The 24176-nt window shown below is 42.4% G+C and overlaps 1 protein-coding gene across 7 annotated transcripts in view; it reads left to right on the top strand.

Annotated features, from left to right (window-relative positions):
- The window catches only part of CPEB3 (cytoplasmic polyadenylation element binding protein 3), a 247140-nt gene that overhangs the window by 176134 nt on the left and 46830 nt on the right, over nt 1-24176 (top strand). For all 7 annotated transcript variants that reach the window (XM_074382575.1, XM_074382576.1, XM_039465097.2 and 4 more), the window contains one exon: nt 4186-4304. In XM_074382575.1, coding sequence (XP_074238676.1) covers nt 4186-4304 — 119 coding nt within the window. The remainder of the gene's footprint in view (nt 1-4185; nt 4305-24176) is intronic.

The raw sequence follows: 24176 nt of genomic DNA, 5'->3' as shown, positions 1-24176 counted from the left end.
GCTCGAGTGCAATGGTGTGATCTTGGCTCACTGCAACCTCCATCTCCTGGGTTCAAGCAATTTTCCTGCCTCAGCCTCCTGAGTAGCTGGGATTACAGGCATGTGCTGCTATGCCCGGCTAATTTTGTATTTTTTAGTAGAGACGGGGTTTCTCCATGTTGTTCAAGCTGGCTGGTCTTGAACTCCCGACCTCAGGTGATCCAGCTGCTTCAGCCTCCCAAAGTGCTGGGATTAAAAGGCATGAGCCACTGTGCCCAGCCGAGTCTTCCTTATTTTTAAAAATTCTCTGATTTCGGGCCAGGCATGGTGGCTTACGCCTGTAATTCCAGCACTTTGGGAGGCTAAGGCAGGAGGATCACCTGAGGTCAGGAGTTTTAGACCAGCCTGGCCAAATGGTGAAATCCCGTGTCTACTGAAATACAAAAATTAGTTGGGTGTTGTGGTGAGTGCCTGTAATCCCAGCTACTCAGGAGGCTAAGGGAGGAGAATCGCTTGAACCTAGGAGGCGGAGGTTGCAGTGAGTGGAGATCACACCACTGCATTTCACTCCATCCTGGGACTCTGTTTAAAAAAAAAAAAAAATCCTCTGACTTCTGTTGTCATCTGGGTTTGCTTGACCTTGAAGTATCAGAAGGTGTTTTAGCAGGTCAAGATATAAAGTTGTTTTCAAGAGTGATTTGGGTGTTTCTGGTGAACTCTGTTTTGGTTGGAAGGCCTAAAGTGGGACGAGTTGAAATAAATTGTTGAACTGCAGCCCAGATTTTGGGGGTTGGGGGAAGTTCAGCCCTATCTCTTATCTACATTGCTGAGAAAATACTGCCATTACATTACATGACTGGTTACCTCAGAATAAAGGTAATTATTTTGACACAAGATTATTTATAGTAAAAGAGTCGTCCTGAAGAATTGGTAAACTGTTTTGAGCCATTTCCTGGGAAAGAAGTTGTTTGTAGATATTTCCCTTGGTAATAGTATTTGTAGCAGGTTTTTACTTGTGGCTCCCAGTTGTTTTTACTCTCTCTTTTCCCAATGTAGATATTTATGGCTGTGAGATAGGCCTAAGTGAAAATCTGCATGCTTTTGTGGTAGCAACTCAGTTGCTGTAGGAAGACAACCACCCTTTCTTTGGATGCCCACAGTTAACTCAAAATTGGATTTGATGTGGAAGATTGCAGAGGGTGGATAGTAGTGTGATGGAGTCAGCCTGGAGGCCTTCCAGAGGCAAAGAATAAGAGAAAGCCCAACTCACTGGGCATGCCCTATCACCAGGCCTTCTTGATGTGTGCCTGGTACAGTATATACATAGATGGAGTACTCTGACTGCAAGATGCTCAATATGCTTATGATCTTTGTTTAATATTTATAACAGTATTTTACCTGGTAGGACAAGAGGTTTGATAGAACCTGCTAAGACCTTCTCTTTGTGATATTTGCACTTTTTAACTCACTTATCTCTAATATCATCCTTAGCAAGTAGAATTAATGTTTTCATATTAAGTGAAAACACTGAATTTTTAAGATGCCCTGATACCTGGTGATAGTTCAATACTGTTTGCAAAAGAGGATATGAAGATATGATATATTATCTTTTCTAATTTTGCAGTCAGGTTTTATTTTTCCTTACTAGCCACCAACAGAATCCTCTGGCCTATACAGCCTGAGACCAAAGCCCAGAAAACAGTTCTGGGTCCTAAAACCTTGGCAGTCTCTCTCTTGCAGCTACATGGTTGCCCATTCAGTTTGGTGTCTTCTCCTGTGTTTAGTTTCTGCCTGCTATGCTGGGGAGTGGCTGGTCTTTTTTTGCTGCTGTATTTGCTTAGATGATGTGTATAGTAAATGGGGAGTTGGAGAAAAGACCAAATAAGAATAGCCATTTTCCATTGCCACCATCATTACATGTTCAGAGAGCTTTATTTTTAGCCAGTTGATTATGAATTAAACACTTCTGATGTGTGAGAATCTTTTGTGTGTGGGATTCTTTTTTTGAGATGAACTCTCACTCTGTTGCCCAGACTGGAGTGCAGTGGCGCAATGTCAGCACACTGAAACCTCTACCTCATAGGTTTAAGTGATTCTCCTGCCTTAGCCTCCTGAGTAGCGTGGATTACAGGCACCCGCCACCACGCCTGGCTAATTTTTGTATTTTTAGTAGAGACAGGGGTTTCACCATGTTGGCCAGGCTCGTCTTGAACTCCTGACCTCAAGTGATCCACCCTCCCTAGCCTCCCAAAGTGCTGGGATTATAGGTGTGAGCCACCCAGCCTGGACTGTATGTAGGGATTCTTATCCTTCTCCACCATTTACATTCTTCTGATATGCAATGTGCCAGAGAAGAATAGTATTGATGATGGTTTCCTTTGAGGTTAGTAGCAAAGTTGAGAGTTGAGAAATGACAGCTGAGAGATTTAGTAAAGCAAGCAGGGTTGCAGAGAAGTTGAAGGCTTAGACTAATTCATGATGGGCCTTTGCCCAGTCTCCATTTATGAATGTCAGTGTGGCCGCAAGTGCCACAGGTGGCCCCTTGAATCTCTGTTGTTTTCTTTAAAGTCTTTGCTGATACTCCCAAGTTGGGCCCTTGCTCCGTAGGATTCCAGTGGCACATTTTGTCCCCACTTTTCTCTCTCAACTTTGTAGTGAGTAGTTAATTGTCTAAATGTTCGTTTCATCTACTTCTTAAGTTTCTTTACAAGAGGAACCTAGGGTCAGGCATAGTAACTCATTCTTGTAATCCCAGCACTTTGGGAGGCTGAGGCAGGCGATCACTTGAGGTCAGGAGTTTGAGACCAGTCTGACCAACATGGTGAAACCCCGTCTCTACTAAAAATACAAAAATTAGCTGGCTGTGGTGGCGGGCGCCTGTAATCCCAGCTACTTAGGAGGCTAAATCACTTGAACCCAGGAGACAAAGGTTGCAGTAGCCTAGATTGTACCACAGAGATTGTGTCACTTGCACTGAAACCAGGTGACAGAGTAAGACTCCATCTCAAAAAAAAGGGAACCTGGTCTTGCTCGTTTTAGTATTCTCATAAATCATAGATATGTCTGACTTGTATCAGTTACTCAATAAATCTTATGGAATTAAACTGAACAAAACTGGCTATGTCTGTGGAAATCCTGCAGCTAGCGTCTGTTGTTCTAGACCTGCGGTATTCTGCCAAGAGGGTACCCCTTAGAGACGCAGAGCACTGTCATCAGTGACAGCATGCAAAAGCACACCAGCTTATTGTTGGCCTTTTAAAAAACAGCTTTGTTGAAATATCATTCACGTACTATACAATTCACCAATTTGACATGTACAAGTCAGTGGTTTTCAGCATGTTTACAGAGTTGTGCAATTATCACCACAATCAATTTTGGAAAATTTCTCATCCCAAAAAGAAATTCAGTGTCTATTCCTTCCAGCCTCCCTGTCCTAGGCAGCCACCAATCTACGTTTTTTTTGTCTTGATAGATTTGCTTGTTCTGGACATATTTTGTCTGGCTTCTTTCCCTTGGCATAATATTTTCAAGGTTTATCTCTGTAACGTGTAGCCAACTTAGAGCTTGGTAGAAATTGGAAAGCAAGTGGTGCTTATTTCTTGGCTACTTGTTAGTTGTGGCTAAGGCCAATGGTGAGTCCACTGCCCTCATTAGGAATAACCAGATGGTCAGGCACAGTGGCTCACGCCTGTAATACCAGCACTTTGGGAGGTTGAGGCGGGCAGGTTATGAGGTCAGGAGATCAAGACCATCCTGGCGATGGTGAAACCCTGTCTCTACTAAAATACAAAAAAAAAAAAAAAAGCCAGGTGTGGTGGTGCCTGTAGCCCCAGCTACTCAGGAGGGTGAGGCAGGGGAGTTGCTTGAATCCAGGAGACGGAGGTTGCAGTGAGATTGTGCCACTGTACTCCAGCCTGGTGAAAAAGCAAGACTCTGTCTCAAAAAAAAAAAAAAAAAGAATAACCAGATGTATTTAGTGGAAATTCCATAGATGGGTTCTAAACTTGCTCCTTTAATAGTAAAAATTAAACAAGGTAATATCAATGAGCACCTAATGTAGTTTCTGGACAAAGTCCCTTTGTCCCAATTGAAGTCTTAGATTTTAGTAAGAATTTGCCAAAATGAAACAACAGGTAATTTGTAATCGGTACTTGGAATTTAATGTACTGATTCTTCTTCCACCCTTTTGTTTTTGCTCTCCCGAAGGCTATGCCTTTCTGCTGTTCCAGGAGGAAAGCTCAGTACAAGCTTTGATAGATGCCTGCCTAGAAGAAGACGGGAAACTGTACCTGTGTGTGTCAAGCCCCACTATCAAGGATAAGCCAGTAAGTAATACACGGCCAGCTGTTGCTTTTCCAGAGCACATATGCGAATGGAATAGCTGACCACCTCCTTCTGATAACGGAAATGCTGTTGACTAGGATCCTCTTAACCAGCTTGACCTCGCTATGCAATAGAGTTGGACTTTGTTGGTGATGGAAAGCTAATAACAAATTACTCAGTGTTTCATTTTATACCTTTGGGACTATGTGTAAACAAATATCCCCTTGTCTTTTACTTTACAGCTCTTTTAAGCTAATTCCTATTCAGAAATTCTGAATTGAAGTAAATAATGCTCTTAGCGGTTTGGCAGCTGTTTTCCGTCATTATGTCAGATCAAGGACAGGAATTTATTTTTGAAAAAGGTCATAATTGTTGATGTTTTTATGCCTCTGAATGCAAGGCATTGTGTTGAGTAGTACCCACGGCTAGTTAAATAAAGCGTCTGGGTCAGGCACTTACACTCTAAAACGGATAGTTTCAACAGAGCAGGAGAGGGAAAGGGCAGAGAACATGGAGCTAAAACTATAATACAGAGTTTCTGGTGAAGAGTTTGTGGCTTCTGAGCCAGAGTATAGTGAGTAAGTCCCTGGATAAGGGAGGAAGATTGTGTCCTTTCTCCAGCAGAAGAGATATCAGTGGAGAAGGGGCAAGATCATGTTCAGAGCAGAATAAAAGAACTTTGTTTATGTGACAGAAGTAGGGATCTGTGGGAAGTTGGCAGCGGTTGGGTAGAGGTGAGCTTGCGTGTCCAGGCTTGGTGCTAGGTGTGGCAAATAGAGCAAAAATACGACACAGAGTGGGCAAGAGACCAAAGCTACATATACCACAGGGCCTGCAGTGGCTTCTGTTTGACTAGCACCAGAGGTGTGGGGCCTACTTAGCAGCAGTTATTTTCAGAAATGTGCATGGGGAAATAGTTGGATTGAATATAGAAGTTTGAGTGTTGACTCTTGCATTTAAATATCTGCTTGGCTTTGAATAAGTCATCTAATCCTTGCTGAACTGTGATTTCCTCACCTGGAAAATGGGAAGAGTAGTCATTCTTCTCTGGGTTGTTGAGAGGCAAATGAATGTGAAAGCACCTGGTAGAGGTCAGATACGTACACAAATTTAACTGGCTAATGTTATCAGTCCTACATAGGTTTCAATAAAGCAAGATTAAAACTCAGCTACATGGCAGTATCTGTTGAGGAGGATGATGACATCCTGAACAGGATTTACAGCTGGTTGCCAAAAAATGATGTTGGACGTGGCCATCTATAAGAGTGAGACTGCAGCATTTAGAGCAGAAGAGAGAACTACTAAAGAATGGGAATATTGAGAGTATTCATTTAAGAGTAAGCAAATGATGCAGAAAAAGAGGCAAAGATTTTAGCCAGTATAAAAGGGCCACTGTAATGTTCAAGTTTGGGGGGTCTGTTGCCAAATTTTGGAGTAGTATGAGTTTAGAAAGTCTGTACCCAAGGAAGAAACAAGCCCCGCGTCCATACACACACATGCACACACAAAATCTATACCCAGTTTGATAGGGTCAGATATCTGAGAGGTAAATTCTCAACCACTAGAGAGCCTCCGCTACTGGCATGTCAGTTGGAAAAATGTAGGAATGAGCTGGGAAGGTTTAAGGTCACACACTGTAGGAGAGGATTAGAAATATATTTTTCTACATAAAGAGGCGGATGGTGGTACACATTGAGGTAGTTATGTCCATGTAGATTAAGAGGCTAGAGCTAGATTAGAGGACACAGAGTTTATAGACCTTGGAAGAATGTCACTGGCTCTGTAGGGAAGGAGAGTAATATGCCCTGGGGGACAAGCCTTCAGCTGGACAGGATGTCTGTTGAGCAGGGAGTGAGCAGCAATAGGATCAGATGGAGGTGGTGTGGTGGCAGTGCCATTACTCTTGAGTGTTTTCACTCGAAATACGTGTATTACTCTTGGATTGAAGGACATTTGAAAATAATTAGTAGAATTATGTTTTCGGGAAACTAACTTTCACTGTTTGTGTTTTGGCAAATTCTGCCTTATTACAGTTTTCATTTTTCCGGGCTCAAGTGGAGCAGTTTTATTGTAGCTTGGTGAATTCTGAATGGGGACTGCCAATCACACATTTCTTTGACCCAGGGATACTCAGAATTTCCAGTATAAACAGTTTGAGTAAAACGGAGGATAGGAAACTTAAAAGTCCCCAAACACCTGTAATTTTTAATGAACTGGATCCTGTTTTGGGTTCCACTCTTTTGGCTCTATTTTAAAACCTTCTCTTTCTTGGTTTTAGTTCCACATCTGCCCGGACTCATTTATCCATACGTCCCTACCAAGGTTATGGTACATTCCACCTTATTGTGCATGCTCCCATGAAGGGAAAAAAAGTAAGAACTGTGTTGAGCTTTCGGAAGTAAATGAGGACCTTGGCAGTAGCTCAAGGCAAAGTCAACCTTTGGAGCTCATTCACCAAACGTTTTTGAGCTATGGCTCTTCCTTGCTCCCAGCTTTTGGCTTGGGTAGCCTTTATTTCCTACTTTTCAGGATCCCAGTGCCCTCGTTTGTTCTTTCTGAACCTCCCTGGATTTCTTCTTGGAAATATACCATGTTCCAAAATGACCCTGCAGATTTTCTACCCTTTGTCTTTCTTTCTCATTGTTTCCTCTCAAACTCCTATTACCTTTGGAACAGATTAATCAGATTGTTTTTCTAATGCAGAACCTGATATTGAGGTCCCCTTTCACCCATCTTGTCCAGGATCATATTTGTTTTTTAACTCAAATGAATTCCAAATTTGTGGATTTCAGGTTGTATTAGGGAGATATTTTTGGTCAATAACTACCTTTTATTAAATGACTCAACTCAAGACTATTCTGTGTATAGATCTGGTCCTGCAAGATTGCACAAGGAACTGTATTTATGGCCTGATTAACTGATTCCTCAGTTCCAAAGAATGGGAAGACAAATTGGCAAGAGCAGGAGGAGGTATTGCAGAGCTTCTAGATCTATGGGGTTTTCTTTTCCTTCTCTAGTAAGAGGAGTTTTGTAGCTCAGGTGTCCTGGGCGTATTAGAAGACAGCTTTGTCCATGTGCAAGGGTTCCAGTGAAAAAGGCAGACATTGTGCACAGTGGCCCCTCTCATCAGAGTGACTCTACTTTTTGGATCTATGAATAGATTGAACCTGAAGGTTCAAGACAGCAAGCTAATAGAGCAAGACACCTAGTGAGTCTAGCAGAGATAAGGGCTGAAAAAGAGTAATCTTGAAAAGAAGATGGGGAAGGAGATATTTAAGGTTCTAGAACATGTTGGCCAGAGATGTAGGATAGCAAACACCTTGAAAGGAGTATCAGAGGACTTTCCTGCTTCCTGCTTCTTATGATTTATAGCACAATCACAATATGTGTATCTTGAAATATGACATTGATTTTGCTATAAATTTTAAAACCATATTACCAAACTAAAGTGTGCTTATGTGGGGTTCCATTCTTTATGTTACTGCTCAGGTAATATGGTCATCCACTTAACCCTTGAAAAACAAAAATGGAAAAGAATGGTAAGAAAAAGGAATTTGGAAATAAAGGCCAATTTAATTTTTTAGTTTTTAATTCTGTTCCATCTGTCTATCATTCTGGTCTTTTCTTCCCCTGTTTATTTATCAGTGGGATCTGTAGCACTTTTCAGTCACACCTCTTTTGTTACAGAAGGAGTCCAGATACTTTTGCCAGTGACTTAAGACCTTCCCAGTCTGGCTTCAATATTTTTCCAACTTTGCCTTTTTCTGCTTTCCTTCTGAACCCTGTATTTTAACCAAACTGAAATATGTATGCTCTCATCGCAATTTCTTTTTTTTCTTTTTCGAGACAGAGTCTTGCTCTGTTTCCTAGGCTGGAGTGCAATGGTGCGATCTCGGCACACTGCAGTTTCCACTTTCCAGTTCAAGCAGTTCTCCTGCCTCAACCTGACAGGTAGCTGAGATTACAGGCATACGTCACCACACCTGGTAATTTTTGTGTTTTTAGTAGAGACGGGGTTTCACCATGTTGGTCAGGTTGGTCTCAAACTCCTGACCTCAAGTGATCCACCCACCTTTGCCTACAAAAGTGCTGAGATTACAGGCATAAGCCACCACACCCAACCTCCCATCTCAATTTCTAATTCCTACCCTTATTTCAAGAATCCTCACAAATACCATCTCTTTCATGAATCCTTCCCTGATCACCACATCATGTATGGTGAATAATGCCTGTTATTGTGGCTATCTCCAGCCCCGTATAGAACTGTCTTTTTTAAATGGTGTGCCTTCCTTCAGACCATGTTTGAGTACCTACCATGGTCAAGGCACAGTACTGGTTACTATGAATCAGAACCTCCTATGAGTTGACATAAAATCTTATGTCCAAAAGTTTTTGTTTTTGTTTTTGTTTTTGTTTTGTGTGTGTCCAAAAGTTAATTAAATGGTAATGAGGGAATAGCTTCCCCCCAGAAAAGTATAATGCATAGATAAAACAAGTATAGGCTGGACATGGTGGCTCATGCCTGTAATCCCAGCACTTTGGGAGGCTGAGGCTGGTGGATCACTTGATGTCAGGAGTTCGAGACCAGCCTGGCCAAAATGGTGAAACCCCATCTCTACTAAAAATACAAAAATTAGCTGGGCATGGTGGTAGGTGCCTGTAATTCCAGCTCCTTGGGAGGCTGAGGCACAAGAATCGTCTGAACTAGGAGGCAGAGGTTGCAGTGAGCCGATATTGCACCATTGCACTCCAGCCTGGGTGACAGAGTGAGACTCCATACCAAAAATAAATAAATAAATAAATAAATAATAAAAATATATGCTGGGCACAGTGGTTCATGCCTGTAACTCCACCACTTTGGGAGGCCAAGGCAGGCAGATCACGAGGTTAGGGGCTCGAGACCAGCCTGGCCAACATGGTGAAACCCCATCTCTACTAAAAACTACAAAAATTAGCTGGATGTGGTGGCACATGCCTATAATCCTAGCTACTCGGGAGGCTGAGGCAGGAGAATTGCTTGAACCTGGGAGGCAGAGGTTGTGGTAAGCCGAGATCTCGCCATTGTACTCCAGTCTGGGCAACAAGAGTGAAACTCCATCTCAAAAATAAATAAATAGGCCGGGCGCGGTGGCTCAAGCCTGTAATCCCAGCACTTTGGGAGGCCGAGGCGGGTGGATCACGAGGTCGAGAGATCGAGACCAACCATGGTCAACATGGTGAAACCCCGTCTCTACTAAAAATACAAAAGATTAGCTGGGCATAGTGGCGTGTGCCTGTAATCCCAGCTACTCTGGAGGCTGAGGCAGGAGAATTGCCTGAACCCAGGAGGCGGAGGTTGCGGTGAGCCGAGATCGCGCCATTGCACTCCAGCCTGGGTAACAAGAGCAAAACTCCGTCTCAAAAAAATAAATAAATAAATAAATAAATAAATAAATAAATAAATAAATAAAAATATAAAAATTAACCAGGCTTGGTGGTGGGCACCTGTAATCCTAGCTGCTTGGGGTCTGAGGCAGGAGAATCGTTTGAACCTGAGAAGCAAAGGTTGTGGTGAGCTGAAATCGGGCCACTGAACTCCAGCCTGGGAAACAGAGCAGGACTCAGTCTCAAACAAAACAAAACAAAACAAACAAAAAATTCCACAAAACAAGTATATAAATACACAGTGTCTATAGAAACTAGCACATAAGAGATTATCAAATATTTGCCAAATTAACAAAGATAAAACAAGAGAGTAAGATACCGATTATGTACTTTGGAGAGTTCATCTATACCTAGAATGATGAGAGAAAACTTGGATGAAGTGTCATTTGAATTAGGCTTGAAGGATGAGGAGAATGTGGAGTTGGCCAAGAAAAGAGTGGAAGTATAGGGAATAGAAATTTCAGGGAAAGGCAAAAACATGAACACAGAAATGGGAAATGGTGTGACATGAATGGAGAATATTTAGGTTGGTTAGATGGAGTACAAATATATGAAAGGTAATAGAGATAAATTGAATGGGGCAAAATAGAGACTAAGTTATAGATATAGAGCACCCTGATTGCCTTAGTCCTTCATTTGTGATGTATTTACTAAGGGTATTTTATTCTTCACCTAGTACCTCCTAAGACATAACTATAATTTTATCTTGGCCCATTCGAATCTGGTTTTGTATGTCCATCTTAGAATTCATGGCTAAGCCGTATCATCATGTGTGTTATATCCCACCTCAGAAATCTTTAGCATTTCTGATCTTGATTTATTTATTTGTTTCTTGAATTCTTGGTCTTAATTGTAGTTTGAGGCTGAGCATGGTGGCCCTCACCTATAATCTCAGCATTTTGGGATGCTGAGGCAGGAGGATTGCTTGAGATCAGGAGTCCGAGGCTGCAGTGAGCTATGATGACTCTAGTGTACTCCAGCCTAGGCAATAGTGAGACCCTGTCTCTAAAAAAAGAAAAGAAAAGAAATCATGGTTTGGACTCTTTCCATCATAGGAATTTCTTTTTTTTTTTTTTTTTTTTTTTTTTCCGAGACGGAGTTTCGCTCTTGTTACCCAGGCTGGAGTGCAATGGCGCGATCTCGGCTCACCACAACCTCCGCCTCCTGGGTTCAGGCAATTCTCCTGCCTCAGCCTTCTGAGTAGCTGGGATTACAGGCACGTGCCACCATGCCCAGCTAATTTTTTGTATTTTTAGTAGAGACGGGGTTTCACCATGTTGAACAGGATGGTCTCGATCTCTCGACCTCGTGATCCACCCGCCTCGGCCTCCCAAAGTGCTGGGATTACAGGCTTGAGCCACTGCGCCCGGCCTTCTTTTTTTTTTAGACAGAGTTTCACTCTTGTTACCCAGGCTTGAGTGCAATGGCGCGATCTCGGCTCACCGCAACCTCCGCCTCCTGGGTTCAGGCAATTCTCCTGCCTCAGCCTCCTGAGTAGCTGGGATTACAGGCATGCGCCACCATGCCCACCTAATTTTTTGTATTTTTAGTAGAGAGGGGTTTTCACCATGTTGACCAGGATGGTCTCCATCTCTTGACCTCGCGATCCACCCACCTCGGCCTCCCAAAGTGCTGGGATTACAGGCTTGGGCCACCGCGCCCGGCCTAGGAATTTCTTAAAAGAAGGAATTTCTTTTCCAAAGTGAGAGAAGTATCTCCTATTGATAATAAATTTGATTTTTTTTTTTTTTTGGTCCTGGGTCTCTGAATCTGCAGATTGGTCCAGAGTTTCTTAGTGCTTGAATCTTTGGAAGCTGTACTTTTTTTTTCCAGGGAGGTCTAAAAAATGTTGCATTTCCATTGTACTAAATGGTAGCTAGTGGACAAAATAGTCAATGCCGTCCCTTAAGGGATGATATTCAGTGTTTTCCAGAATGTGTTCTGAACAATACTTGTCCCATCAAAGACTAATCTCTTCAGAGGATTGTTGACAAAAGCTTCCCTTAATGATAATAGGTATCATTTTTTGAGCACTTACTTTGTGTATTGTTTATTCATTTTGTCTTTTAATTAAAGTTTCCTTATCCAAAATCATTTGGGAAACATTGATATATTAAGGTTCTGAGAAGTCTTACAATATATAAATTTGTATAAAATTGTTTAATCCAGCATTTTACATATGTGCTTTGGGGATGATACTCATGCAGATTCCTGTATAATTAGTATTCCATGAAGCTCATTCAAAGAATAGTCTTCTTCCCAGGAAAAACTTTGGTAACCTGAACTTTTTATGTGTACATTCCTCTCAAGAGTTTTAGTAATCACCATGCCAGTAACAACATCCTTGTCCCTGTACCATGGAGCTGAAAGTTCACGTTTATGTAGACATTGGACAAAGTTGTCTGGCTGGAGTACAAGATTGCCTGAGACTGTGAAGCTGAAAGTTAAAATAGAGGAATATAGTGCTAGTTTCAAGGCTAACTCGTTTTTCTCAAGCTTTGCTAACTGCTAGTTAGTATGTTCGACAAATCTCCATTGGTCATTTCTAGATACATTGTAAATGGGCATAAAGAGTTTGGAGGAAAAAAGAGTGGCTAATCACTCACTGGTAGAAATTCACATTGACTTGTCCAGGAGCCTATCTGGAAGCTGTGACTGGTGGCCAGTAGCATGGAGGACAGGGAGCCTTGCAGGCACACAACTTGATTGTAGTGGAAAGAGTACATGCAGATTTTGAGTTTTATAAACCTGGAGTTCAGTTCCAAGATGACTTCACTCTTCTGATCCTTAGCTTCCTTATCTCTAAAGCAGGAATAATTTTTAAAGCATATATTGTGGTGCTGTTTGTGACTGTGTAGAATGCCTAGCACGGTAGTGCGATATAAGTGCTCAAAAGTGCTGGTGATTTCTTTTTTCTTTCAAAAGGGAATCGGCCATCATTTATATGCTTTCTGAGTGATGTAGCAGCATCAACAGTGATGATGACCACTAGGTAATTCTGATCATTGAGTGGGTCTCACCTAGTGGCATCAGAAATTTGCACTCATTAAGCCCAAGCCCTTGGGCATCCATTGGTGACTAAATAGATCCTGTTTCCTTACCCCTGGAAGGTGGCTCTCAGTGGAGTGACGAGAGTGATCTGGGAGCTGTAGAAGAGCAGCTGGTGGACATGTTTTGTGACACCAGTGTCTGCCCCTCAGGAAAACAGTTGTTTACACACCAAACTTGCACAGAGCACTCACTAATGGTTAGACACTGTGCTGGGCAGTTGGGATCCACACAAATATATGGTTTCAGCCTTAGAGGATCTTAGAGTACAATGGAGGGAAATAGACATATGACCAGTAAGTGACCTAAGGAGCCACAGATGCTCTGATAAAAGTATTATAGGGAGTTGTTGTGATGGGGAGAGAGCTCAAAGGGCAGAGTAGTCAGGTGTTTCTGAGGCAGTCAGAAAAGCCTTTAGAGAGAAGGTGTTGACTTGAGTCTTCTGGATATAGCATTTAATTGATAATAGCTTTATTAAATCAAATATAGTGCAAAGATATACATAACCATTTTCATGGGGCAGTTTATGCATGTTCTGTTTCTGTACTGAGTGCCCTTTTGAAACAGTATACTGAATACTGTGTTTGAATTGTTCATCAGTAACTGAAGGTCCCAAAGGGGTTGTAAAGCCTTTCGTTTCCTTGCGTCAGATAGGCTCTGCAGCATGGTTCGGGTGGCAGGAGTATCCTTTTTGTACCTGGACTGTTTCGTAAATCTGAGGGTGGACCTGGAGCATACAGGGAGGACGTGAAAGAATTTCCCAGGGTTGCTTTTGGCTCCCTGCCTAGGAAGAATCCTGGCTATTTTGACAAAGATTTTCTATTTCAACTTGGAAAGGATTCATGTCTAGGAAATGGGAGGAAAAGTCTGAATGTGAAAGTTACAGCTTTTTGCCCTGAGGCTTGACAGAGGGCTGACTGAAGCCCCCAGGGATACCCAGGATATAGAAGTCTTACTATGGCTAAAGACTCTGATTAGCTATTAGGTTCCTTTCTCTCCACTATCTCCAGAAGATGCAGGGAAGGCATCTCTTCTTCTCCAGTACTTGAGAATGATAGATAGCATCTCAACTCCTAGAAATTGGCTGACCTATTTGTTAGGGAGCTATGTGGTCAAAATTATGTCGAAATGAGATGCCAGTATCAGTGTGCTGTGAAGAGTCCAAACCACAATTATTGTTGTGGCTCTGAGTTTTGGTGATTAATAACAGACCAACTCCTTATACCATAAGAGATAAAGATGCCTCACAAACCACAAACTAGTTTCTTTTTTTTTTTTTTTTTTTGGAGACGGAGTCTTGCTCTGTTACCCAGGCTGGAGTACAGTGGCACGATCTCGGCTCACTGCATCCTCCACCTCCCAGGTTCAAGCGATTCTCCTGCCTTAGCCTCCTGAGTAGCTGGGATTTCAGGTGCACATCACCGCATCCAGCTAATTTCTGTATTTTTAGTAGAGATGGGGGTTTCACCATGTTGGCGAGGCTGGTCTCGAACTCCTGACCTCAAGTGATCCACCTGCCTTGGCTTCCCAAGTGCTGAGATTACAGGTGTGAGCCCCTGCACCAGGCCAAAAACTAGTTTATTTCTGATATTGCTGGGGCAATCCAGTCATTTTGTGAAGTCTGTGATGCTTAAAATAGAATTGCTGACAGCTGGGGTGTGTCTGAGTTCATCACTACTACAACTGAGCTGTTGCAGCTGTAGTCAGCAGACCTGGGTTTAGCTGACTCATCCTGGCTATTGGGATGAGCTGGGGTGCTACTGCTTGTTGGGGAGTGCAGTCTTGATGGTTCTACATTATTGTTTTTTTGATTCGTGTAGACTAAAAGAACTGTAGGATTAGGGAGAGAAAAATGGAGACTTTTTCCTAAAGAGCTTGATTTTGAAGGGTACTGAAAAGAAGAAAAGGAAATCAGAATATGGGGGAAAGTAGCTGAGCTCTGAGCCAGGTCCTTTACGGAAAAAAAAAACATATGGCTTTGACGGGGTCTTTGGTCAGGTAGTTTCCCCAGCGGGCTACCTGATTGCACTGTTGACACTGAACAGTTTGCTTTTTGGAGCTGCCTTGAGAAGAACAGGTGAAAATGAAGGCACTGTGCAGTAGGTTGTTCATGTGATGGGTGTTGTAACCTAAAATAGGACCATACAGAGTGAGATGTTAAAAATGAGCTTGATGATATTATGTATTGGTAGATTAATATCTAAATAGTAAATTGTAGTCTAAACTGAGAGAACCCTAGCTGTAGGGAGATGTGGTTATGTTAAGCAATTTGAAGCCCTAAAGTTCGTGTTAAAAACTATTCTTATTGGCCAGGCACGGTGGCTCACGCCTGTAATTCCAACACTTTGGGAGGCCGAGGTGGGTGCATCACTTTAGGTCAGTAGCTTGAGACCAGCTTGGCCAACATGGCGAAACCCCATCTCTACTAAAAATACAAAAATTAACTGGGCATGGTGATGGGCACCTGTAATCTCAACTACTTGGGAGGCTGAGACAGGAGAATTGCTTGAACCCAGAAGGCAGAGGTTACAGTGAGCCAAAATCGCTCCATTGCAGCAGGCTGCAGACCCTATCTGACATTGCACAATGCCTTGCACTGCCTGTGTGACAAGAGCAAGACTCTGTCTTAAAACAAAAACTACTCTTATTAAAACTACGTTTTCTCCTTGCTGCTAGGGGGAAAAAACAAAATTAAAATATTGTGTTTTATCTTATCATGTAATTAAATTAGATACAACAAAAATATTTCCCTGATACAAGGTCTGGTTTTGTTGCCCAGGCTGGAGTGTAGTGGCTTAATCACAGCTCACTGCAACCTCAAACTCCTGGGCCTAAATGATCTTTCTTTTTTTTTTTTTTTTTTTTTTTTTGAGAGGGAGTTTCACTCTTGTTACCCAGGCTGGAGTGCAATGGCGCGATCTCGGCTCACCGCAACCTCCGCCTCCTGGGTTCAGGCAATTCTCCTGCCTCAGCCTCCTGAGTAGCTGGGATTACAGGCACGCACCACCATGCCCAGCTAACTTTTTGTATTTTCAGTAGAGATGGGGTTTCACCATGTTGACCAGGATGGTCTCAATCTCTTGACCTCGTGATCCACCCGCCTCGGCCTCCCAAAGTGCTGGGATTACAGGCTTGAGCCACCGCGCCCGGCTGATCTTTCGACCTTAGCCACCATACCCAGCAAATTTTAAAAAGGTTTTCACAGCAACAGGGTCTCACTATGCTGCCCAGGCTGGTCTCAAACCCCTGGCCTCAAGTGGTCCTTCAGCCTTAACCTTCCAAAGTGCTATGATTATGAGCCACCATGCCTGGCCAAAATTGCTTTTTTCTTTTTTTGAGACGAAGTTTCACTCTTGCTGTCCAGGCTGGAGTGCAGTGGTGCAATCTCCCCCTCCTAGTTCAAGCAATTCTTCTGCCTCAGCCTCCTGAGTAGCTGGGATTACAGGTGCCTGCCACCATGCCCAGCTAATGTTTTATTTTGGCCAGGCTGATCTTGAACTACGGACCTAGGTGATCCACCTGCCTCGGCTTCCCAAAGTGCTGGGATTACAGGCATGAGCCACCACACCTGACCAAAAATACATTTTATATTTAATTTTAACTAAAAGGTTTTGGTCAGTTGTCAATGATAAAATTTTCTTTTTAGGAAATGATGTTATCATACAGCATTCTGTTTAAAGAAATAACCTACCATAGAGGCCAGGCACAGTGATTCACACCTGTAATCCTAGCACTTTGGGAGACCAAGGTGGACAGATCGCTTGGGCCCAGAAATTCAAGATCAGTCTGGGTAACATGGCGAAACCCTGTATCTAAAAAGAATATGAAAATTAGTTGGGCATGGTGGCACATGCCTGTACTCCATGTGCTACTGTACTCCAGCATGGGTGACAAGAGTGAGAGCCTATCTCAAAAAAAAAAAAAAAAAAGAAAAGAAAGACCCATATTGCACGTCTTGTTTTTCCTCGCCCTTGACCTAATCTTATCCCTATTAATGACTTTTAGTTTTAAGTAGGATGAAACTGTAGTTTTTATATGGAGGTATAATTATTTTACTCTTTTGATAGAAAAATGTCAAACTGGGCCCAGCGTGATGGCTCATGCCTGTAATCCCATCAATCTGGGAGGCTGAGGTGGGCGGATCACTTAAGGTCAGGAGTTAGAGACCAGCCTGGCCAACATGGTGAAACCCTGTCTCTACTAAAAACATTAAAACTAACTGGGCATTTTGACAGGTGCCTGTAATACCAGCTACTCGGGAGGCTAAGGCAGGAGAATCGCTTGAACCTGGGAGGCAGAGGTTGCAGTGAGCTGAGATTGTGCCACTGCACTTTAGCCTGGGTGACAGAGCAAGACTCCATCTCAAAAAAGAAAAAGAAAAAGAAAAGTAGGCCTGGTGTCGTGGCTCACACCTGTAGTCCCAGCACTTTGGGAGGCCAAGGCGGGTGGATCACGAGGTCAGGAGTTTAAGACCAGCCTGATCAACATGGTGAAACCTCGTCTCTAAAAAACTAAAATAAAATAAAAAATAAAAAAAAAAAAGAAGAAAAAGAAAAACAGTCAAACTGGTCTGGTCACATATCCTTTATACAGTTTAGCCAGAAAACTTTCAGTTCTTTGAACAGCTGTCTAATATTTCAGTTTATTATACTCTTAACCATTTAAAGTTAATCTCTATGGAAGTGAATTTTTCAGAGTAGTAGCAAGAAATAAGTGAGAAAAAGGCCTGGAATGGAGTGAAGTTTCTGAAATGTTTTATCTTATTAATCATTACCTTATTATGCCAAATTTTCATACACCTTAAGAGTAGGGTATAGTAGGACAGTATTATTGGAAGTGTAGGTATTGGCCAGGCATGGTGGCTCATGCCTGTAATTCCAGCACTTTGGGAGGCTCAGGTGGGCAGATCACCTTAGGTCGGAAGTTCAAGACCAGCCTGACCAACATGGAGAAACCCTGTTTCCACTAAAAATACAAAATCATCCAGGCATTGTGGTGCATGCCTGTAATCCCAGCTACTCGGGAGGCTGAGGCAGGAGAATTACTTGAACCTGATAGGCGGAGGTTGTGATGAGCTGAGATCGCGCCATTGCACTCTAGTCTGGGCAACAGATTGAAACCCCAATTCAAAATTTTTTAAAAAAAGGAAGTGTAGGTATTAATAGGTGTCATGAAAAAAATAGGGTATATGGGCCGGGCGCGGTGGCTCAAGCCTGTAATCCCAGCACTTTGGGAGGCGGAGACGGGTGGATCACGAGGTCAAAAGATCGAGACCATCCGGGTCAACATGGTGAAACCCTGTCTCTACTAAAAATACAAAAAATTAGCTGGGCATGGTGGTGTGTGCCTGTAATCCCAGCTACTCAGGAGGCTGAGGCAGGAGAATTGCCTGAATCCAGGAGGCGGAGGTTGCGGTGAGCTGAGATCGCACCATTGCACTCCAGCCTGGGTAACGAGAGCGAAACTCCGTCTCAAAAAAAAAAAAAAAAAAAAAAAAAAAAAAAAAAAAAAAATAGGGTATATGGAAATAATTTTGGAAATGCTGAGTTAAACAACATTGAACAGATTTCTTTCTTTTTCTTTTTTTAAGATGGAGTTTTGGCCGGGCGCGGTGGCTCAAGCCTGTAATCCCAGCACTTTGGGAGGCCGAGGCGGGTGGATCACGAGGTCGAGAGATCGAGACCATCCCAGTCAACATAGTGAAACCCCGTCTCTACTAAAAATACAAAAAATTAGCTGTGCATGGTGGCACGTGCCTGTAATCCCAGCTACTCGGGAGGCTGACGCAGGAGAATTGCCTGAACCCAGGAGGCGGAGGTTGCGGTGAGCCGAGATCGCGCCATTGCACTCCAGCCTGGGTAACAAGAGCGAAACTCTGTCTCAAAAAAAAAAAAAAAAAAAAAAAAAAAAGATGGAGTTTTGCTCTTGTTGCCCAGCTGGAGTGCAATGGTGTTATCTTGGCTCATTGCAATGTCTACTTCTTGGGTTCAAGCAGTTCTCCTACCTCAGCCTTCCAAGTAGTTGGGATTACAGGCATGGGCCACCATGCCTGACTAATTTTGTATTTTTAGTAGAGATGGGGTTTCACCATGTTGATCAGGCTGGTCTCAAACTCCTGACCTCAGGTGATCCACCCGCCTCAGCCTCCCAAAATGCTGAGATTATAGGTGTGAGCCATTGTGTCCGTCTGAACAGATTTCTCTAGAATTTCTTAGAGCCTTTAATTTAAGTACAGTAATGGGTGCCATGAAACTCCAAGAAGGAAAAGATAATCTACAGTTCTTCCCAAACACTGCTTATCTGGCACACCAGTCCTAGGGACCCATGTTCTACAGAATACACTTTGGGAAACCTTGAAAAGGAAGATTAGTGATTTCACTACTAACTGTTGATATTATTAATGTTTAAATTCTTTTAGATTTCTTGAAGGCTGATGTTAAAGTCACTATATGGTATAAATTATTACATTTATACCAGTAAGCTCTATGTTTGGTTTTTGTCTTTACTCCTAAAATGATTTTGCCTTTGGAGATAAGCAGTTATATTAAACAGATTACTGATTCAGAAGATAAGAATTTAGAAGACACATAATTCAGCCAAAAGTTGTCCTCGTGAGAGCTTCTATAGGAATATGTGCTTTAGAGAGAAACTAAAGAAAAACGATTTTTGTATTTTCTCTAATGTGTGCTAATGGAACAAAACATTCTATCATTGTGAGCTGTGCGGTAACTAAACCCTTCAAGCCAAAGATTATGAACTGGGGCCCATGGGATAGATCTGGTCTGCAGATAGTTTTATTTAGCCTGTATAGTGATTTTTAACATTTGAATTAGTTCCCATTTTAAAATCTTGAAGTTTCACATAGAAATCTGAATTTCTAGTCACTCTTGAAAAATGGAAAAAGTCTGACAATGCATAGGCAAGTGGGAACTACTTGCTGGAGCTGAGAAATAGTTTACTCCAGTGTGCTACTGCCTACCTACTAACCCAAATATGGCTTGACACATTTGTGCTACCTGTTTGACTCTATGGTCTTTTATGTTTGTGTGACCCCTACTGTAAAGACATGGCATGGCCCAAGGGCTGGTGCCTCCCAAAGGATACTATAGCCCCTCTTTTGTAAATTTTAATTTAATTTAATTTAATTTTGAGACAGGGTCTCTATCACCCAGACTGAAATACAGTGGCACTATCTTGGCTCACTGCAACCTCTGCCTCCTGGATTCGAATGATTCTCCTGCCTCAGCTTCCCAAGTAGCTGCCTCAGCTTCCCAACTACCGGTGCCTGCCACCATACCCGGCTAATTTTTGTATTTTTAATAGAGACAGTGTTTCACCACATTGGCCAGGCTGGTGTCGAACTCCTCACCTCATAAGATCTGCCCACCTCGGCCTCCCAAAGTGCCAGGATTACAGGAATGAGCCACTGCACCCAGCCAGCAACCTCTTTTTAGAGTCATCGTTACAAGCAAATGTGGTCAGGCTGCTCTGGAAAGAAGTATTGGAATCATGTCAGGATAATATAAGGGAATCTTCACTATTTCTGCTTGGCAACATACTGGAAAAGTTGTTTCATTCACACACCCTCTCTCTCTCTTTCACTCACACAGAGAGTTATCCCTATACAGTCATTCCTAGGTTTGCATAAGGGATTGGTTCCAGGAACCCCCTCAGATATCAAAATCTACGTATGCTCAAGTCCCTTATATGAGGGGTGTAACCCATGTGCCTCTCTATATACTTTGAATTGTCTCTAGATTACTTATAATACCTAATGCAATGTAAATGGTATATAATTAGTTGTTATACTATAGTTTTAAATTTTGTATTATTGTTACTGTTGTTATTTTTATTTTAAAATATTTTCTAGGCCAGGCACAGTGGCTCACGCCTGTAATCTCAGCACTTTGGGAGGCTGAGGCAGGTGGATCACCTGAGGCCAGGACTATGAGACCAGCTTGGTCAACATGGTGAAACCCCATCTCTATAAAAAAATGAAAAGTTGCCAGGCGCGGTGGCTCAAGCCTGTAATCCCAACACTTTGGGAGGCCGACGCGGGTGGATCACGAGGTCAAGAGATTGAGACCACCCTGGTCAACATGGTGAAACCCCGTCTCTACTAAAAGTGCAAAAAATTAGCTGGGCATGGTGGCACGTGCCTGTAATCCCAGCTACTCAGGAGGCTGAGGCAGGAGAATTGCCTGAGCCCAGGAGGCGGAGGTTGCGGTGAGCCAAGATCGCGCCATTGCACTCCAGCCTGGGTAACAAGGGCGAAACTCTGTCTCAAAAAAAAAAAAAAAAAAAAAAAAGAAAAGTAAAAAAGCTAGGTCTGGTGGCACACACCTATAGTCCCAGCTACTTGAGAGGCTGAGGCAGGAGAATTGCTTGAACCTGGGAGGTGGAGGTTGCAGTGAGCTGAGGTTGCAGTGGGCTGAGATTGCACCACTGCACTCCACCCTGTGTGACAGAGCAAGACTCCATCTCCAAAAAAAAAAAAAAAAAGTTCTATTTGAGATTGGCTGACCCTGCAAGACTCAGAGCTCGCAGATATAGAGGACCAACTGTGTGTGTGTGTGTGTGTGTGTGTGTGTGTGTGTGTGTGTGTGTGTGTATACACATGCATATTTTGCCAGAGGAAATTTATATTGAATTAGGACAGAATTCTAATTTCATCTATTCTCAAAAATAATTATTAAAGAAACAAAGGTAATTAAAAAGTTGTCATTTTATTTATACTCTAAGCCTTTCCACAAGATATTTCAATTAGCTTATAAAGTATGATATTACAATAAGGGGTGTGTGTGTGTGTGTGTATATATATATATATATATATATATATATATGTATATATATACTTTATGTGTATAAAATCATATATAATCACATATATATATATATTTACACATATATATGTAATCAGGACCAGAAAATATCCAAAGAGTAAGTCCAGAAGGATAGAACATGGATATCAGGACCTGCGGTCTGGAGAAACAGGCCTTGTGTGAGAATGGGATTATATTTCAGAGAGAAGCCGGAGTGTGAGTGGATCTTTTCGTACAAATAGTACCACAATATTATTTTTTGTTTCGTATGCTTATAATAGGTTGCTGATATTGTTCTATGTTGATGTTTCTCTGATTCTGCAGAGGTGACATCTCTGAGCAACTGTTTTCTGGTGGCCATCAGGAAATGTAGATTTCATGGGTAGGGTTAATCAGCACTGTGTCCTGAGCCCTCTTCCTGTATTTTTACCTAATCTATACTGCCAACAATAAAGGAATGGATTGTGTGGGATGTGATGAAGTGAGGTGGGGGGTTGGGGAGTGGGCAGAAAAGGCAGTAGGTGATAATTAAAGCTCTCAGCAGGAAGGCTTGAGATCCTTTGCAGAATTGTTTTGAGCAGTGGTAACCTACAGCCGTTATAAAAGGCTGCATTTCCTGTATTTCTGATTTAATTGAAAGCAGATCACTGGATAATACACAAGAATGGTTTTCATTTCTTAAAGTGATTTATGATCAAATGCAATTAACATAAAATGATTGGAATTACCTTACCAGGTCCTGAAGCTGCCTGCCTTAACTGCTTTATTAGGAATGAGATTAGAAGAGAGATTGTGTGTAGAAAAAGATACACCTGTGTGTATGTATGTGTGATATTAGAATCCCTGTTCTCACAATGTCAGGAAATTATTGTGTATTAAATGAAAAAATTAGTAATAGGGAATAGGTCCTCATGAAGGCATTTATAAGTGATGCTTTATGGTATTAGTGAACCTACCTTTATAGTAAATGTCAAGGGAATGATACTTCAAACAGATGAAAGTTTACAAGGAAAGAATTGCATTTGTTTTCATGCAATAAAGATGGAGCAAATGCCTGAATGTTAACAATGTTGTAAACAGGTTCAAATTTTCAGGTTCTAGGAAGAAATGGAGATTTTGTGTCTTCTGGCTAACTGTTGAGGGCAAGAGTGTCATAAAAGGCAAAAAGTGGGTAGGAACAGTGGCTTACTGCTATAATCCCAGCACTTTGGGAAGCTGAAGGAGGAAAATCCCTTGAGGTCAGGAGTTTGAGACCAGCCTGGCCAACATGGCAAAACCCGATCTCTACTAAAAATACAAAAATTAGCTGGACATGGTGGCACACTGTAATCCCAGCTACTCAGGAGGCTGAGGCACAAGAATCAGTTGAACCCAGGAGGCAGAGGTTGCAATGAGCCAAGTTCACACCACTGTACTCCAGCCTGGGCATTAGAGCAAGACTCTGTCTCAAAAAAATAAAAATAAAGGCAAAAAGGTGAGAGTGAATTTTGTAGCAGTCTTAAAGAATGTGTAGACTTGCTGGGTGCGGTGGCTCACACCTGTAATCCTAGCACTTTCAGAGGCTGAAGCGGGTGGATCCCCTAAGGATCTCCTGAGGTCAAGAGTTCGAGACTAACCTTGCCAATATGGTGAAACCCCGTCTCTACTAAAAATACAAAAATTAGCTGGGTGTGGTGGCAGGCACCTGTAATCCAGCTACTCAGGAGGCCAAGGCAGGAGAATTCTCTTGAACCTGGGGAGCAGAGATTGCACAAGTTGAGATCGTGCCACTTCACTCCAGCCTGGACAAAAGGGGGAAACTCCATCTTAAAAAAAGAAGAAGAAGAAGAAGAATGTGTAGACTGTTTCTAACTGAGCAATGCCAATTTTAAAGTTCATTCAAAATGCTTTAAAAGTATAATTGCCACAAGTGCTGCCTTTCAAGTGGAAGTACTCTTGGGTATAAGCCAAGCCACATAAAAAATTATCCCACATGTTTCCATGCATTAAGTGTTGATGTCTAAGTAATGGGGGAAATGAACAGTTTTGTTAATAATAAGGAAATGAAAAGTCAACTTTTTTGTTGTCTTAGTCATTGGTGGAGGGGAGGGGGAATGGCATGTTCCTGGAGGACAGATAGCAGGTTCCTGTTCTGCACCCAGCTCGCTTCTCAGAGCATATTGGCTCTGCCTAACTGGTTGGTTTTGAGGCAGTGCAAAATTTGCCTTTTGGTGTGGAAGGATGTTTTTTGTTTTTTGTTTTTTGGTTTTTTTTTTGTTGTTGTTGTTGTTTTTGAGACGGAGTTTCGCTCTTGTTACCCAGGCTGGAGTGCAATGGCACGATCTCGGCTCACCGCAACCTCCGCCTCCTGGGTTCAGGCAATTCTCCTGCCTCAGCGTCCTGAGTAGCTGGGATTATAGGCACGTGCCACCATGCCCAGCTAATTTTTTGTATTTTTAGTAGAGATGGGGTTTCACCATGTTGACCAGGATGGTCTCGATCTCTTGACCTCGTGATCCACCCGCCTCGGCCTCCCAAAGTGCTGGGATTATAGGCTTGAGCCACCGCGCCCGGCCCTGTTTTTGTTTTAAGCTATTCTTT

The sequence above is a fragment of the Saimiri boliviensis genome, chromosome 12, assembly GCF_048565385.1.
Source record: "Saimiri boliviensis isolate mSaiBol1 chromosome 12, mSaiBol1.pri, whole genome shotgun sequence".
Lineage (NCBI taxonomy): Eukaryota > Metazoa > Chordata > Mammalia > Primates > Cebidae > Saimiri > Saimiri boliviensis.
The sequence above is the reverse complement of the archived record's forward strand: the minus strand, read 5'-3'. Positions and strand labels throughout refer to the sequence as shown.